General features: G+C 43.5%; 2 protein-coding genes and 1 long non-coding RNA gene across 3 annotated transcripts; 1 reads left to right on the forward strand and 2 right to left on the reverse strand.

Moving 5' to 3' along the window:
* Window positions 1-929: 929 nt before the first annotated feature.
* On the reverse strand, window positions 930-12,518 carry LOC311026549. The gene is made up of 3 exons (XR_014598497.1): window positions 12,210-12,518; window positions 4,003-4,149; window positions 930-1,578 (listed from the first exon to the last, which is right to left on the reverse strand). It is a non-coding gene; the product is annotated as an uncharacterized lncRNA (long non-coding RNA).
* pigh (phosphatidylinositol glycan anchor biosynthesis, class H) lies at window positions 10,041-12,286 on the reverse strand. The gene is made up of 4 exons (XM_084030176.1): window positions 11,703-12,286; window positions 10,789-10,998; window positions 10,591-10,674; window positions 10,041-10,465 (listed from the first exon to the last, which is right to left on the reverse strand). The coding sequence occupies exons 1-4, from the start codon at window positions 11,877-11,879 to the stop codon at window positions 10,394-10,396; spliced, it is 543 nt and encodes a 180-aa protein (XP_083886302.1). The 5' UTR covers window positions 11,880-12,286; the 3' UTR covers window positions 10,041-10,393.
* A 635-nt stretch (window positions 12,519-13,153) lies between the features above and the next one.
* On the forward strand, window positions 13,154-18,863 carry zfyve1 (zinc finger, FYVE domain containing 1). The gene is made up of 12 exons (XM_084030174.1): window positions 13,154-13,768; window positions 13,845-14,088; window positions 14,186-14,446; window positions 14,536-14,750; window positions 14,888-14,994; window positions 15,269-15,377; window positions 15,459-15,556; window positions 15,708-15,825; window positions 16,211-16,381; window positions 16,755-16,935; window positions 17,040-17,153; window positions 17,249-18,863. The coding sequence occupies exons 1-12, from the start codon at window positions 13,280-13,282 to the stop codon at window positions 17,479-17,481; spliced, it is 2,340 nt and encodes a 779-aa protein (XP_083886300.1). The 5' UTR covers window positions 13,154-13,279; the 3' UTR covers window positions 17,482-18,863.
* Window positions 18,864-18,956: the final 93 nt, after the last annotated feature.

Raw genomic sequence — 18,956 nt, forward strand, 5'->3', positions numbered from 1 at the left:
CCAGATCTTCTAGCGAACTGACGCATCCATGGTGGAACCTTTAAACCCCGCCTCCCAGCAGGTCCAGCCTCGTTCGGACGGAAAATAACTCCAGATTCAGCCATGAATGCATTTGACAACTTTAACGACGGAATGGCTAATTAAGCGTCCATAGGAAGAATATATATATATATATATATATATTTCCCAATTAAACGAAATCAAATCAGCATTTGAAATCCCCATCATTAGGCCACTATATGTAAAATAGCTAATGCTCTTACTTTGGTAAGTATACAGGCTGCATCTTTAAGCCCTCGGTTGTTTAGGGGGCTCAGGAGGAGTTTAGCAAACACTTTGAAGTGATCACTGCGAATCAAAAGGTTTACACGGCGTGTGTCTGTGATTGATGCATGATTGAGCATGATGGGTGATGGAAGCAGCCGTGAAGCTCCTATTGGGAACCACTCAAATGTCTTATTTATGACTTTTCATTCAAAAGTCAAAAGATGCTTTCCAAGTTTCTTCTCATTTAGGAGAAACTGTCTCGTGATGCAACCACAGACACTTACGCATGCAGGGTGTGCAGCCGCGGTACACTCATTGAGCAATCAAGAAGCGTCGGACAGGTTTTAGGTTCCCAGGAGTTAAGTGAACGGTTCCTCCTCCTCTCGGTCTCTTCTCATGGTTAGTCATCTCTATTTTCTCATCTCCGCGCAAGGCTCCCAGAATCCCCAGCTCTCAGCGATTGTACCAGGAGTAGTCAACCAGCTCTTCCTCTGGCTCCGAGCCAGTTTCACTCTCGCCCCGGGTTTCACTGTAGTTCGGAGATTGGCAAGGAGGCCTGGGAGGGAATCAGCAGGTGCACCGACAGGTCCGCCGGGCTGAGGACAAAGCTCATTGGCCCACTAGCGCTGCTCCAAAGGGCAAATTGGCAGTTTGAACAGTCATGCTTTAGGGGAAGCCTTGGCACAGTGTCTCTTTCACACAGGCAGAAACAACAACAAACTCTCATTTTGTGATTTGTGTTGTTATTGTCATTTTTCACCTTGAATGTGTGACAAAGTTCAAAATCGAATTTGCAGGCGTAAATGATAAAATCATGAATTAATTTAGCCCTTTATTGATTAGCAAATTAATACTGCTATTGTTGTTAACACTATTAAAATGTTAATTGCACGTCATTTTCTTTTCCCTCCATTTCTCATGTAATTCAAGCACGAGGTTCATTAGCACAACAAAAGCCAACTGTCAGTCACATTAACTGCAGTTCTGTTGATTTGAAAAAAAAAAAAAAAACTCCCATTATTTCTGTCAAAACATAAACTGCCAGTTTCGGTGTCAAAGCGAAGCCGGTTAGAAATCGTCCCAGTTTCCTGACTGTGCCTGGAGGCAACAACGATTATTTCTGTCCCACAGAGTGAACAGACTGCAGTGTTCCTCGGTGGATCCGTCACGTTACACACAGGGAGGTAAACACTCCAACAAGGCCTTTGCTCATCTTTAAGCGTCGTTGATAGGCACCCGGGTCATTCGAGGCGCTGATCAGATACGCTGTCTCTCGCCTTGTGTGCCGTCGACGTTTGCCTTCATGTTTATCTGCAGTCGTCAGGGAGCATAACGACGTCAGAGTGACCATCAGTGATGCTTGATCAAAGTGGTTGGACACAGCTTTTTTTTTTTCAGAAGAGACCACTGAAGGGTGCATTTCGCACTCTGATGACTGATGAGGTCATTAGCACTTAAAAAAGGAGGGGAGGGGGGGCTCCTCAGGGCCCCATTATGTCGCCAATGACCCAAGGACACAGCACCACAGTTTAAAGAGTTGTGTGTGTGTGTGTGTGTGTGTGTGTGTGTGTGTGTGTGTGTGTGTGTGTGTGTGTGTGTGTGTGTTTGTGTCGTTTACGGATTTGCAATCATATTGTGACAAGTATAAGTTCATTCACTTAAAAAAAAGGGAAATACACATGAAAACACACAACAGTGCAGCACCAACCGTCCGTGTTGATACAAGTGCTAATATTAGCATAGCTTTAAATGGGAGAATGCAGCCATGATAACTACAATGGTGTATTGGGGAACTGTAGGGGGGAAACTGAGCCGAGAGGGGGGCAATATTCAGAGAAGGAAAATCGTGAATTTGCTACTTCATTATGACGCGATCAACCAGCATTTATGCTAGCTAACGTCCCATGAATGTACCGGTTGGCAATTCTTTTTCTAATAAATACATCAAAACGTGTGACGACGCCTCGTTAAGGGCCTTAGGGTGATGATGTGATTGTTGGTTTTATTTATATGAGGCCAAATTGTCATTATATGGGTGTTTATTGATCAGGCGGTTGGGCTAAGATGCTAGTGGCAGCTTTCACTTGTTGTCATAGCAATGGCAAATGTCTGGTCAAGCAACTCGTTTATAACAGTACAACACTATTTTAGGTTTTATGGATGATTTATATATATCTTTGAAAGCTATTGTGTGTATGTCATTTTTCTTCAATTTTTTTTTGTCATTGTGGTCTTTATTTATGTATTTTATTTGTCCAGTGTTGTTGGTTTCTATTGTTTTTTTTTGTTTGGTTTTGTGAGGTTTATCCTCCAATAAAGAAATCCTCCAATAAAGAAATTTGAACATAAATTTGAAAAGCATGCACTACTACTCCATCTCATGTGTTTAAGAAATAACAACAATTATAACAAGACAGCTGCTAGCCGTGAGATTTTAATGCAGCAAATTAAAAGTAATTATGTTATTAATCAAACAGACTACTTTAAAACATACTCTATAAGATGATATAGTGATGTCTGCTTATTACTGTTGCACACAGGATGACTCAGTGCCGGTGTGTTTATTGAGAAATCATCACATCACTGAGTGTTAAGCTTCCTTCTATGATGAGAAAACAACAGACGAGAGTGTCTGACTGATGGTTTACTCACTAATCTTATCAAAAGCACTGTCCTCTCATGCAGAACACATCCGCCGGCCCATTCTCCTGAAGATCACCAGTCGACGAGCGTGTTATCTCTCCAGAATGGAGGGTCGTAACGCCTTTCCTTCTGATTTGAATTAAAAGAGTCTATGGTGGTGAGCAGTGACACGGCTAGTCATCATGATCAAGTGTGAGATACGCATCGATTGAATAACCACTGTGTTTGCTTTTGTGGCAGAAGTGCAGGAATAATCTGTGAGTGATCCTGTGATTCAGATTTCACACATTGATGTTTTTAACGAACCGGAACAGGACCGATCTCTCAAAAAACATATAATAATAATACATTTTATTTGTATTGAACTTTACATTTCAGCAATCTCAAAGTGCTACAGGGCAGGTAAAACAAAAAATGCAATTAATTTAAAATAAAAAAAATATATCAAGGTCAAAAATAGTTAAAAGGAGAAGCTATAAAAGACATTAGCAGAATGATTTTTTAAAAATATATTATTATAATATGTTTGTGTAAGAAGACAAAAGAAATCGGAATAAGTAAAGATTAAATAAAAATTTGGGGTATCTGGGTTATTGGCAGGTTACATATGAGATGTTGTATGTGAGTAATTGCATCTCCATAATAAGGATACAGTAAATTATAATTCAAAGATGCCTCGAGAAGTGACATCGAATTCCCTTCTTTTGCAGTTTATCGAGCTCCATCTTAATCCGCAGCCAAGACGGATACACAAAGATCCGACTATGTTTTCAAAAGTGACAGTTAACCATATTGAACCGCGACTCCAGAGCTCTATTTGCATACGTGACTTGTGTGATTTCATTGGTAGCGGATTCTGTTCATTGGGTGTGTCCACGTCTGGGAATCAAGGGGGTGAGGTGTTCTCACAGTGGCTTTGGTGGAGGGGGAGGGGGGGGGCTGTTGTGACATCCAGACAACCCACATGGTGGCAGTGAAGCAAGTGAGGACACGATGCAAGTCGATACAACACATGTTGTCCCACGTAGCCTTTATCTGACATGCGTGTGGATGAACGCCGCATCGACAGACACATAAGAGGTTCACACTCACGCTTCGGTTCAGCTCGGTTTCCCAACATGACGTCGTGTAACGGGTAGCTGTGTTTCAGTCGGGTTCCTGAGAGAGTGACGAGGTGAGTCTGGACTTGTTGGGTAGAGAGTGACTGGTTGCTGTCCGGTTACTCAGCGCTCGCTCAGCCTGCCGCCATCGTGAAGGAGCAGGTCCATGAGGAGGGGGAGGGGGCTCTGTTAGGGAGAGAAAAAAAGAAAGGTTCACATTCACATGAATCATATTTAGGAATATATCACAAGACAGCTTCGTGAACGCTGAATATAATCGTGTATCAGCTCCATTTACAGTGAAGTTTCCTTTATTGGCCTGTAGGGGCAGAAAGGGGGAAAGCATTCAGATCCCTTACTTGTCGGATTCATATTATATAATATATTCTTTCATATCAATCTTCTCATCCAACTCTTGGCAAGAAAACAAATAGGAGAATTTCCCAAATTTCTTGCTAACGTGACATTGGGAGCCCTCCAATTGCCTGAGTTGGCGGCTTGTAGCTAACGATGCTAATGGTGCTTACATTACACTACAGCAAACGCGCACAGGTATAGGTGGTTTTAACTTCTTTTAAACATCTTGGGTAGTTAACAGTTAACAGTATTTTGACATTTTTTAAATTTAAATCCAGAAAATTGTTCAAAATTGTTGATTTGCAATGGAAAACTTTAATGGCTTAATTCCACAACAAAAGTACTAGATGTATCTGCCAAATGTAGTGAAGTAAAAAGTAATTCCCTCTGAAATAGGAACATAAGTGAAGCTGAACGTAGCTTTTGTCATACAAGATTTTCTGAATACCATAAATAATCACCTTTTCCAGCTGTTCATCCATATGTAGATGATATAAGGTGGATATGAGAGGATATGGGTTGTGATTTTCATGTTTTTGTAGGTTTTTCATCCCCAAAGATGCTAAAAGATGCTCGAGTAAGGAGCCTCACAGCTCCACGGATCACGGTGTTCGTGTTGCAACATTAGGCAAACAGCGCTAATTCATTAAATGTCAACACGACATGAAGCCGGCCTGTGGACCACGAATGTTTACCTCGGGAAAACAAGAAGAAGCTGGAGCTGCAGAGAATGCAGCAGCCTGAAAACACAGCAGCGCTCCTTCGCTGTTAGTTTCATATATTGTTAAACCTTGCCATGCATTCAGAAGCAATGTTCTATTTCCTTTGTGATTGTGAATGTTTATCATAGAGACGCTTGGCTTCCTGAGAATGAAGGATAAAGAGATGGCCTTCCTGCTTGAGCACCAAAACAACAACAATCAACTTTCTATTTATTGTTGCTTTAGTCAAAAATAGCCGGTTTTGCTGGACCTTTTCAGGGGCCCCCCGACCATTTTCCGTGGGCGGGGCTTATACCTGCATGACGAACTTCTTCGGTTATTTTCCAGAGAGCGTGCCCTTCACTGTCAACACCAAGTTAATCCGAGATAACAAATCACAAAAATATAAAATTTTTATTGTTAAACTTGAGATGAACAGATGAGCTTCACTTGTCCTCACTTGAATGTATAAGATTGTTTTCACACAGAATCACGAATTATCGCAAAACAACACGTGTCCAGACCTTTTTTCACCTACAAGGTCCATCTTATCCGTTGCCTTTGGCACTCGAGACTCCCCCAACATAAAGCATGCCAAGTGTGAAGGACTCGAAGGCCTTTCCGAAATACCAAACCTGTGACGCTTCACAAATCCTCCACGTCGTCATGTCTCATACATCTTTCTACCACACCTTATTCACAAGCTATATACTTAAAAACGACTTCCTCAACCCACGTGTGTGCATTTAGAAATTCATATGTATCCTACATAATCCTCACTGACTCATCGGGGCCATCGTCCTGTTACGTGTGATGTCATTTCGCGTGGGGAGCACAAGTCACACAACCTCTTAAAAATCCACATCTCTGCAGCAGCTGATAACAGAGCAGGCGTGCTGCACTTATCCTCCACACACATCTGTGCATGCCTGTCTATTATCAGACGTGATGGAATCATCCCCGTCATTACATTAGTCTGAGGGGAGCCTTCGCTGTTGGGATGATTCATAAAAGACAAGTTACAGGATGATTGTTTGCTTCTTCAGCACAATCACCCTCTTTAAAGTCGCATTTGTTTATTAATGGCACTTTTTTTTTCTTCTCTTACTGCCTTTAAAGTTTTTATGCAAGCCACATTTTGTCTGCCTCTGGTCACAGACAGTGTGGCACCAGTGGAAGTCAAGAAAACTAGGAGCTGTCGTCACACAGATATATATGATATGGGAGGATGAATAAAGCACAATAAAGAAATGGCGGACAATCAAATCACTTATTTCCAATATTACAAGAGGATTTGAATATGGCAATTTACGTAGTATTCGTACACACACACCAGCTCATACTCATTACAATGGCTTGGCTCTATTCTCTGGGAGCAAACAGAGAGCATGAATGTGTGTTTGCAGGCAGCTCTGAGCTGCCCTGACAGACCTGTAGAGCAGGCTCGGCTCTCTTATCGGCGGCCAGCTGGTCCGACGAGAACTCCGTTTCGCTTACCTCACGACTACCAGGTGACGCTGCGAGGGCGTGGCCTCAGATGAGTTTCTTTTTCATTGTTTTTTTTTCTTCTCTCTCCTCGATAATTTGCATTTAAACCGACTGATTTAAAAGAAAAAGGCGGGATTCTCGGCCGTCAACCCGCCAAAGGGCCGTTGAGTGGTATCGAAGGTGTCATTGAAAGTCGCAGGCTGGTGGAGGTGATGAAAAGCTTGGGTAAATACATTTTGTTCAGGTTCAACGTTGTTACGTGCGAGAGGAGCGAAGGAAGGAGGGCAGCACCGGACTTTCCTGTCCAGGGAGGAAACTCGTCCTTGAGTAAATAAGAGCAAGTCTTGCCCTGAAGAAAGAAAGCTGTACATCACACTGGTTGCAAACGTCCAAAACAACGGCTTCAGTCAAAGAGTTGATGGATTACAACGTATAGGGATATATAACAATACTTCCCCCCCTCCCCTCAAAGTCCTTGTCAAACAGCCTCACTGTGGCACAAAGGATCTGGGAAATTAAAATAAAAAGTTGTAGCACACTATAAATGACAGTTTTTAATTTCTTGGCTTTTGGGGAAACTTTCAAGTAAAAAGGCTTTACTCCAAGTGAAGCAACGAGCAATTGGTGCTAAAGTTGGAAGTATTTTTTGAATTGTATCAAGTCAAATCTAAAGTCTGACTCGAGTCCAAGTCATGTGATTGAGTCATTTACACATTTAAATACCCATTTAGCTCGATGACCCTCAGACTAGATCACAATCTCAAAACTGTCCAAATTGCACGTTTGGTTTACGCTAGACTTCTTTTCCACGGCGGGCTTTAGCACCGACGTTGTACCTTTAGTGTGGATCGTGTTACCAACAAGGATCCAGAGTTTAATCAGTGTCCCTTTGTGCCAAGACCGGTTTCTGCAATGCCACCCAGCAAACCAAGCTAATCCCTCAACCTGCAGCTCAGTCTTATCTGCACTTCCGTTGCCATGAATGTGAACACAGTTCAGTGTGAGGAAGCTGGACTCTGTAGAGATTTGGTTTTCCGTCAATTTTCGTGGGTTGTTAGTATTTTTACTATATTTTTATACTTTCTAATTTAATTATTTTGTCCCCTATCGTTTGCTTTCCCTTTCAGTAGTGGGCTGCATTAGCGTGTCCATACAGAAAGGTGACATTTCCAGCATTAGAGAGAACATTAAAGCTCTATAGTTGAGTTAATATGGAGCCTAACATTGTTACCTGCCCCAAAAGCAAACATTTCAACTTGTCTATAAAAACCTACATGGGGAAATTGGCTTGCGGTGTAAATATGCAAATAAATACCCCACAGGAAGTTATACTACCACAACACTGTGTGCAGTAGAAGCAGAGTAAAGTGGCCGGTAAAACTCTTCTCAGACGTTACCAGGGAGGGATTCTGTGAGATTCAAATCCAAACTGACATCAAGTTACACCTGCCTGTACGGACGCGTAGCTAGAGCGGATAACGTGACAGGTTTCAAACAATACCGTGACGCCTTCTTCCTTCCGCATCTGTCAACCAAGAACTCAATACGCAGGGATAACAATACAGACACGACGCTGCATAGAATCATGGCTTTATATGAAAATGGCTTCGGTTGCACCAGATGAGAAGCCTCCGCATTATTTATTAGTCAACTTTACATGTATGTCAATTGATTGTAATTCAGAATAAAAGACGTAGTTTGACCTTTTGGAAAACTGGTTTGCTTTATTGGTGACAGTTTGATGAGAAGGTTCCATTTCATATTGTATCCTATCCCTATAATTAGTTATTCATTCCTATTTTAACTTCTGCACTTTTTTTTTTTTTTTTATGTATTATGTTTTTTCTCATTTTTCCTTTTGCGTTTTTTCATTTACACATTTTGTAGTAGCAATGTTGGAGTGTGTGTTTGTGCACTGCAGGTGGTAAAGGGGCAACTCCCCATCCCAGTAGGGCTCCGACCCCTCCACTCCCACTAAACCCCTGAGGTCCCTCCGCCAAAAAGACAATTTCACACATCCACCATGGAGATCCCAGACCAATTTTACACATTTAAATGAAAATTTGCAGTATTTATTCATCACTCTGTAAATTTTGATTTCATAATATACAGAACTACTGGTGGTGAAGCACAATAGAAAATGTATAATTACTATTATAAACTGAGGTAATCAACAGTCCACACCTATATAGCTGAAGAAAGCCTCTCTGTGCTTTTGGCCTGCCAAACCTCCACAGTACCTATGATTTACACCGAAGGGGGGTTGCTGGTTTATGGGGCCTATTTAGGAGCCCTGAGGTGTCACCCCTGGCCACTCCCACGTTTTATCCTCCGCCTGGTTCCTGGCTGTTTCGCACCTCCAGGAGGGACTATTATCCTGTCAGAAGGCCACTCTTCACAGCGGCGTAACGCTTCGCCCCGTGAAAATCACACCCTTCGGCTTGTTTTGTTGGCCTGTGGAGCGTTGAGTTCACACGCGGGTCTGACCGGGAACTACAGACGGTCATAGAGCATTAGCAAGGATGGGAAAAAAACAAGAGCTGGAGGGGAAAAACGGGCCGAGTGGTGGTGAAAACGAGGGCACTGAACTTTTAAACTGTGGGCAATGGAGACCTAGTAACCTTTCAAACACATTGTTAAAGATTAGTGGACCAATCATATGCTTATATTGTCCTCACTTATATATTTCTATAGACATTTACAGTACGCATTGGATATATAGCTCCTTATTCATTTTAATGTTATCCAAAAGTTACTTTTGACATTAAAAGTGTAAAGAAATACACTTCTTAGAATGTGAGTTCTTATCTGAGTTGCATCATACCTGTTACAGTGACAGGGCAACAACTGGGATAATTAATACTCCAATTTAACACGAAGGTTAAGATACTAACAGTACTTTCAGCTCGTACTTCGGGTTAGTTATATACTTCAAGAGAACAAGTTACCCAATTCCTACTGATCCTACACACTACGTCATTGTTGTCATTCTGTCCATGATGTAACCTTGAGTCTGGTTTATCAAGTCTCAAGTAAGGCAACGACTGAGGTAAATGTGAGCAACCGCCCCCAAGAGTTGAAGGTGTGTGTAGTTATGAGCAACTAAAAATATACTTGTGTAGACAAAAGGTGTGGATTTATTTATTTTAAAAAAAGTGTTTATTCAAGAACCCTTTTCTAAATGGTTCCGTGTACATACATGATGATTTAAAAGCAGGCTGCTGATGTAATTGCTGAACAAAGAGGTGTAATCGTCCATCTGAAGAGTCTTGTCTGTATTCATTCATTCATTCATGATTTCCAAAAGTTTGACAAAGTAATATATCAGCTTGTGTAAGTGTGGTGCTGCCCCCTACTGGGGAAGGAAGGCAAAGGTCCTCAAAGAAATTCTACAAATAATTTAACAACAATATTCATTTGATTATGTTTTAGAAAATGTATTTATTTTTAAATCAAAAATACAGTGTGAGGATGCTTGTCCGATACATTGCATATTAATCATTGTACAAATAAATGCACAAATAAGTACGGTGTCAGTAAAAAAGGGTTTGGCTCTTCAGGTTAACACCACTGCTATTTGCACGTTGCAAGTTAATCAAGTTATAAAAACACACAAAAAGTACAGTATGAAGTTACGATTAAACTAATGTTTCAACAGCTTACATTCACATTCATACAGCTGAAAAAAAAGGGAGAAATCATGAAAATATACACCGTTCATAAAAACAAGATGTACCAAAAGAAAAGAAAAAAAAACTACCTTCTTTCTACTTTCATCCATTGAATATAAAATAACTTAAAGGAATATTAAAGGCATACCGAATGACTTGTGTGTCATCAGCACTTTGAAAGAATCTCCTGACAGCTTTTGTAAACTTTCACCAAGCAGTTCAACCTTGGCTTTGAACTCTGGAAAGAATGAGAGAAAATTAGGTTAATTAGAAATACGTATGTGTATAACACATAGCTTTCATGCAGGTGGTAAACAAAAAGCAAAACATCAAAAGTAACTTTCAAAAGGCAAGTTTCCTTACCTGAAACAACGGCACAACACTTGACACCGCGTTAGGTTCTGAAGGGTCCTTCAACAGCACACAAAGGTAGTAGATGATTTGATGCTGAAATAAAAGCATTAGACATCAATGCACTATTCTCACAAAAGAATAAACTTACATAACCAAAGAATAATGTTCATTTGAACACAAGCGTTAGACCGAAATGTCCTCATTCACCATGTAAATCGCTTCATTGATGACGATATCCTTGATCTTGCTCATCTCGATGAACGAGGTGGTCTCGCGGCCCGAGGCGTAGCTGGAGGACACCTGAATGCCCAAGGAGCCGATGACGAGCAGGGACTCGTGGTCTACCTTCACAAAGTGGATGTGAAGCATCATACCAACCAGGGTGACGATTATGGCACTGGACAGCACGATTGTGTTCTGCAAGAGAGGGACAGAGAGAGAGAGAAACTGATCATTTAAATGTGCACATCATCAATATTTTGTATCTGGGTCTCGTTTAACACAAGAAAAAAAAATCATAGGGCAGCTATTATTGCTATTGGAGGTGGACAATATACAAAAGGTAAATGATTCAATACATGTTATTGAAGCCCTCAACATCAACAATGTGACAATATTGCTATTGGTGCTCTCGCAAAATAAAGGTATGGTGCTTATATATAACATGATATAAGCAAGTAAAAAATACTGTTTATTCTAGAAATAGCTGAAAAGCTGTGCATTTTATTATAATTCTGTGTATATATGGCTGCTTTTTTTCATTTATAGTATTTTAATTATGTTTAGGTTCTTGACTGCAGTACTTTGCTTATTGTTAATTATTTGAAATTATTGTGCACACTGAACACCAAGGAATGTGAAAACCTACTTAATAATAATAAATGTAATAATACGTTTATTTATAAAGCGCTTTCCATCAAAGTGCTGTACAACAAGAGGGAAAAAAACAACAGTTTAACAAAAATAAAGAAGCGTTCAGGTAAATCAAGAACATGGAAATGAACTCCTTTCTGATTTGTATTCTATTGCAGTAATACTACCTTTAAAAGGATATTTTTTTAGCGATATGGCCACATTGATTCAGGGTTTGACTGTGTTATTAGGAGTATAACGTGTCTTACCTCCGTGAAGAAGAACACGGTGTATGCCGAAAGCCAGACGCAGCAGGTGTACACCATCACCTTACCGATGGACACTTTGGGGACGCTGACGGTGAATTCCCTGCAAAGGCTCGAGTGGCTCTGACAGTCCAGAGATATGGCTTTGCCCTCAATGTCCGTGAACGTCTCATCTTCCATCGTGAACGCAACGAACGACAAACGTAAAGAGGAGTAGGAAGCGCGAACTAGCTAGTTAGCTTTAGCCGGCTAACACCGAAGACAGGTTAGCATTGAACAACCGTTAGCTTCCTGGGGTGAGACAAGGTCATACGAAGGGAGAATGTGGTGTGTTTTATAAGATGAGGAATAACACACGCATTTATACGACGCTACTTAAATTCATCCAGTTGGATGTAAGATGACGTGACGGTTTAAAAAAACCCCGAATAACGTCATTCACAGGACAAGTAACGTAAAGGAATTACAGCCAAAGTCAGTTCTCACGTTAGCTTCGCTCGTTTAACTTACTTCCACCGGGTGTCTCGGGTTGGCTCTTGTTAATGCACTTAGTAATAATACGTCTATATTCACGCGGTGTTTATTAATATAAGTTGCTGTCTCCGTCTCTTTGCAAGCGTCAATGTACGCCGCGTAAAAATAAAGCTAAACACACCACACACACACACAGCAGGTGGAAGGCGCAAAGCATTATGGGTAACGGTTAGTTTGTTGTGATTATAGCCGTTTATTTTGTTTAAGCTGCTAGCTAATGTCAAACTACATGTATAAAGCAGTACAGGAGTATAGATAAGTAACACAATAGTTTATAAATATAATTAAAAGCGTTAACATGACGGTTTATGTCGATCTCCCAAATACTTCATTTCCCATAATGCATTGTGGGGTTTTTGTGACTTTTGAACTCTGGGTAAAAACAAGCCGATCAGCTGATGGAAAAGCAACAACATCTACACGGAGTCCGACACAGATGAGCGTCGGCTAGCTAACTTTCTCGACAACGTCAGCTATGTGTTGTCGGTCCGGTGTTGCACCGCATACGTGTCCGGGTTTAGACGGTGTCGAGGCAGCGTTTTAGTCCGCCGTCGTCCGCCGGCGAACCACTTGCTATAGGTCAGTCGATTGAAAACGGAAGGTTGTTTTGTTTCCTCAAGAAAGTGTGTCAGTGCCAGTTATAAGATATTGTATTTTTTATTATTATTTTTATTTATTTTGACGAGCCTAGTGGGCAACTTTTAAATAGCAACTTTGCATCGGGGCAGCTGCAACATTACCAAAACAAGACGAGAGATGCTAATGTTAGCTAAACTGTTGTGCCAAAAAAAATAAAAACCACAAAGTAAATACTCGCCTGTGTTTTGAAATCGTTGCGTGGTCTCCGCTTGACTGCTATTAATAGCACGCAGCAATAAGGTCATTTGAACCTGTCATAGTACTTTTTTGACAGTATTGCATGAGTGACTTGGCTTTTTTTTTTAGAGCGAGAGAGTGTGAAGTTTCATCACATCTTGCTCATAGAGGTTTTGATTTTGCAATCCCGAGTTGCTCTCAGTCTCGAGCCCTGACCCGTCAGGTTCGACATGAGTGGTCAAGGTCCAGGTCCAGACAAAGGGATGAACGCGGTCCTGGCTTGCCAGGAGAACTACGCCTGCGGGGGTTCAGACGAGGCCGCGTTTGAATGCGACGAATGCGGCAGCTTGCAGTGCGCCCGCTGCGAACTGGAGCTCCATCGCCAGGAGCGGATGCGGAATCACGACCGGGTCCGGATCGCGGCGGGCCACGTTCCTTTCTGCGACTCGTGCAAAGGGGACAGCAGCTGCCCCGTCAACGGCGGGCGGCTCAGGGCGACGGTGCGCTGCCAGGGTTGCAAGATCAACCTGTGCTTGGACTGCCAGAAGCGCACCCACAGCGGAGTCAACAAGAAGAAGCACCCTGTGACACCGTACCCCCCCGCCCAGGCGCCCCAGGATAACAGCGTGGCCGCCGGGGAGTCCCAGATGGAGGTCCTGAGGGCCGAGCTGGAGAAGGTGTGCAGCTTCCTGTTGGTGGACGAGAGGGAGGAGATGCAGGTGAGTACTTGAGAGCATGTCTTCATCATTTGGTGTCACTGTTTTGTGATGACGACGGTCTCGTGTGGATTCTCAGGTGAAGGACGAGGACGACTTTGTGAGCAGACTGCGTTGCAGGCCAGACGAGCTCCTCAAAGTGGTCTCCATCTTTGGAAACACCGGGGAGGGCAAGTCCCACACCCTGAACCACACATTCTTCCTGGGACGAGAAGTGTTCAAGACCTCGCCCACCCAAGAGTCCTGCACCGTGGGTGTGTGGGCGGCGATGGACCCTGTGCACCGGGTGGTAATCATCGACACAGAAGGACTGCTCGGGGCTGGTACGGGACGTGGACTAGCTTAATATCAGGACAGGTAGGAGGGGAGGCTGTTTTTCTCAATGAATAACATCTGCACAACTATGGTTTCACTCATCAGGAGCAAATCAAGGTCAGCGAACACGCCTGCTCCTCAAAGTCCTGGCGATCTGCGATGTGGTCATCTACCGAACCCACGCCGACCGTCTCCACGACGACCTCTTCAAGTTCCTCGGCGACGCGTCGGACGCCTACCTGAAACATTTCACCAGAGAGCTGAAAGCGACGACCACCCGCTGTGGTCTGGACGTCCCGTTGTCCACTCTGGGCCCCGCCGTCATCATCTTCCACGAGACCGTCCACACCAAGCTCCTCGGATCGGGTACATCTTTTATTCTTTTAGACTTAATTGATTGGAATTGTTCTCTCTCGTTCACTTTATTTTGTTTTTTTTTTGTTCTCCATCACTAGACAAACCATCTGAATCGGCAGAGCGTCTTCTCCAGGAGCGTTTCAGGAAGCTCGGTCTGTTTCCCGAAGCGTTCAGCTCCGTCCAGTACCGCGGGACTCGAACCTACAACCCTCCCACGGACTTCAGCGGTCTACTGCGCAGCCTGGAGCAACAGCTGGACAACAACACCACCCGCTCGCCACGCTCTGCCAGCGTCATCTACAAGGCTCTGCAGGTGCCGATGCTCGATTTGTGTACTATAGACGCATGCCTCAGCACCGTTTGTACTGTAACTCAGAGAGAACACTTGTTGTATGTATACGATGTCAATGTTTACAGTGAACATCATTCACCCTCCTCTCCTTCCTTCAGGCCCTGAGCGAGCGGTTCAGCGGGGAGATTGCAGATGAGCACATGGCCAGTAACTCGTTCTTTCCAGATGAGTACTTTACCTGCTCCAGCCTCTGCCTCAGCTGTGGGTATGTGTCCCTCTGCACGCTGCAGCCTTTGCAGTTCATTAACAAACAACAAAAAGAACGTAGAAATTAGACACACAAAACATGCAGATTGCTGCAGCAGAATGTGAGAATAGACGTGGACGGACACGACCACAACAATCGCATGATCCTCCTGGCGGAGATAAGATGATTAATAAATGAGTAACTAATGGTGTTTATTTTGGAATTATCAAGTATCATCAATGTATCCCGTAAAACTCCAAGACTCTGAGACGGTTTGTCTCTTGACTTTCAGTTCAGGCTGTAAGAGAAGCATGAATCACCTGAAGGAAGGACTCGACCACGAAGCCAAACATCGGTGCCGCTACTCCGCGCAGTACGACAACCGCATCTACACCTGCAAGGCGAGTACAAGCCCAACGTGCCACACACACACACACACACGTTTAAGTGAAATGTCTGAGTGTCTGTGCTGAACTTCTCAGGCCTGCTATGAGGGAGGGAAGGAGGTCATCGTTGTTCCCAAAACGACCGCCTCGTCTGACTCACCGTGGTTTGGTTTGGCCATCTACGCCTGGTCAGGGTGAGTCCAGCTACCACTGAACTATTTGGAAGATTTAAAGGGGCTCCCTGACAAGCACAATGGGATAAACCAACTCCCTGCTCAAAGACAAATGTATTGCAGCTCTGCAGCTCTATAATCTCTAAGAGATGTATATTTTTTTTATGACCAGGTATGTAATCGAGTGCCCCAACTGCGCAGTGATCTACAGAAGCAGGCAGTACTGGTATGGAAACCAGGATCCAGTGGAAACTGTGGTCAGAACAGAGATCCAGCACATCTGGCCCGGGGTAAGGCCACAATGGAACAGCCCGAATGAGGCTCTGCCCAAACCGATGAAACTAATTTGCAAGCCAAAGCATCAAAGGCATCAAATTAATGTCATGTTCATTGGGAGTTGCATTTGCAGAATATTCTTGCCCGATGTTAAAACGATGATGTAAGCATACTGAATCAAAAGTGCTGAGTATGGAGGAGTAAATGCCAAGCATACATCATTCTGTACGTCAGGTGCTAAGGCCATGCTACTGCTAAAATGATCGTTTTTCTGCCAGCATGGTGGTCAGGTCTCAGTGAATCACACACTACAATACTGGACACAACTAATGCTGAGATGCTTTAGAAATATGTCGTTCATTTGTACCTTTGCTTTGTTCTTCTCTCCTTTCTTTCCAGTCGGACGGTTTTCTGAAAGACAACAACAACGCCGCCCAGAGGTTGCTGGACGGAGTCAAATACATTTCTCAGTCGGTGTCTGAACTCAGCGTCAAGCCCGCCAAAGCAGTCACCTCCTGGCTGACCGACCAGATCGCCCCCACATACTGGACGCCCAACTCCCTCATCCTGGTACGTTACCCAAACTGCACTAAACCAGTCAAAGTCTCAACTCAGGAAAACAGAAACATGACCACATGCATACTTTGTACTTATTTTCCTCACAAATTCCAACCTTAGTCACTACCAAGACCACATACGGTTTAATAGAGTCCATTTCCATAAAATTCAACAGTTTTTTGGCATTTTTAACAGTTAAATTGAAGTTTCTGTCAAATCAATTGGCAGCTTTACAATGATGCAACATTTTACATTTGTTTGAAGAAGAACATTGGCTGCTTTGATGCAACACAGGACATACAGCAGATGCCAAATGGTACACTCTATGGATACACTACAGTGTCACAGCTGGTGGTAGACTCCTGTGTGTCTGTCTTTGTTGCAGAAATGCCATAAATGTGCAGAAGAGTTCCAACCCAATGACACCAAGCACCACTGTCGTGCCTGCGGAGAGGGCTTCTGTGACTCCTGCTCCTCAAAGACCCGGCCGGTCCCAGAGAGAGGCTGGGGTCTGGCGCCTGTTCGAGTCTGCGACGCCTGTTTTCACAACAGGGGAATCCCAACTGGTAAATCCCTCCTTAATGTTTGCTGTTGTTGCGTTTAACGGGGCGTCTGGATGTGATTAACAGTGTGCACGAGTGCCTGATTTCATGTGTGCATGCTGTTGCAGAGTTGCTGGATGCTGCCTTGGAGGAGGAGGGGGGCACTCTGATAGCAAGGAGGGTCGGGGAGGCGGTGCAGAACACTTTAGGAGCTGTGGTCGGTGCCATCGACATACCTCTCGGTGAGCATTACATCCGTCTACGTTATCAAAACGATGCAGAGAAAAGATCACTTGTACCTGAAGCCGCTGCTTCCTCTCCCTTCCCCCCCGTCCAGGCCTGGTGAAGGATGCGGCTCGTCCGGCCTACTGGGTCCCGGATCAGGACATCCACGCATGCTGCGGGTGCCAAAGGGAGTTCTCCCCGCGCCTCTCCATCCACCACTGCCGCGCCTGTGGCCAGGGAGTGTGCGACGACTGCTCCCAGGAGCGCCGCGCCGTGCCGTCCCGCGGCTGGGACCACCCGGTGAGGGTCTGCACCGGGTGCTACCAGAAGCCTGGGGAGCTCTAGCAGGACGAGGAGCCGGGGAGTCGGAGAGGGGACGGCGAAAAGGACGCCGGCCTCTGCGAAAAAACTGGAATTGACCACATTTTGACATTTGGCTAAAAGGCTTCAGTTTGTCTCTTTAGTGGCATTTCTTATCTGCCACTAGATGTCTGCGGCAGGTTGGACTGTTGTTTATCAATGCTGTCCTCACGTCAGATGCTATTTCACTTTAATATGCCTATATTTTACACTGTGAAGAATACCAGAGCAAGACTTGAATATCAAGAGGGTAGGTGACATAAAACTTGACTTTTTATGAAAGTGAGCACTGTACATGCTTGCTTACGATGGTAAATTCCCATATAACCCCTTTTAAAAGTTAGTGTTGATGCCCTCGAACCCCTTTGACAATCCCTCCCCGGTGTGACACACTAGTACTATTAGCACCTTTTGTAATCTGGAGCTTTTTAACGATAGAAGTACTTACTGACTGAGCATCTTAAACTGGTCCCAGGTAAGCACTTTTATTCTAAGAATGTTTCTGCCTGTATATAGCATTCAGGGCTGGCTTTAGAGGAAACGATGGAAAACCTGAAACATGATCCACTACAATTGATTCTGATCCTTGTTTGCATGGATCTATAGTAGTTTTCCTCTGCTTCAGCCCTGCAAGCTTTAGCTTTCCTGCTCTTTGGCTTCAGGAGGACTAACTGTACTGTAGCAGAGATGCATTCCAATTCATAGAATTACTTATTAACCTCTTACATAATCCCTCTATACTCCTTTGTGCATTTGAATGGGCAGGTGATAATAGAACAGCCTTAATAATGCTGCCCACGTTTGAATTTGACATGGAATATACATATAGGGGGGAAAGTTTACTTTAATAAAGACATTTTTAAATGGCCTCTTTTGGGGATTAATAATGTTAAAACAAGATAAATCTGACTGCAGTGGGGTGATATAAATGATGAAGATACAACAGGGACTGCGTTCACAGAGTGGCTGGCTCACAGTAGCAATATGGTACAGAAAAGACTTGAAACCATCTTTGAGGCTGGCCCCTCAAAACAGGAAAGAGTAACCGTTTACTCTGTCAACTCAGGCTGTGTAGCTAGTTAGCTAGAGGCAATAAGTGAGCAACGTTTGAGACTGTACCGCTCACTCATCTGGAAAAACATATGACGATGCAGAGATGTCACTGCAGTGATGGTTAACCTGTTTTTTTTTTTTTGACTGACTGGGAGAGTTTGGTTTGTTTACGAATCAGCTGGAATAACACTTTGACCTGTTACATCATCACGGTTCCCATCTCAGAGACACGTTCAATGAAAATCACAAGGATCGAATCAATACCTTTATGTTCATGTATGCTCAAACAGTATGTATTAAACTGCAGAAACTCAGCCTGTGTGTGTTTCATTTAGAAGGAAATACAATGCAATAAAATGCTTTTTACTGCTTTTTAGAATAGAATTATAATTCAACAGGAATAGGAA

This window comes from Eutrigla gurnardus (assembly GCF_963514095.1).
Source record: "Eutrigla gurnardus genome assembly, chromosome: 16".
Classification (NCBI taxonomy): Eukaryota; Metazoa; Chordata; class Actinopteri; order Perciformes; family Triglidae; genus Eutrigla; species Eutrigla gurnardus.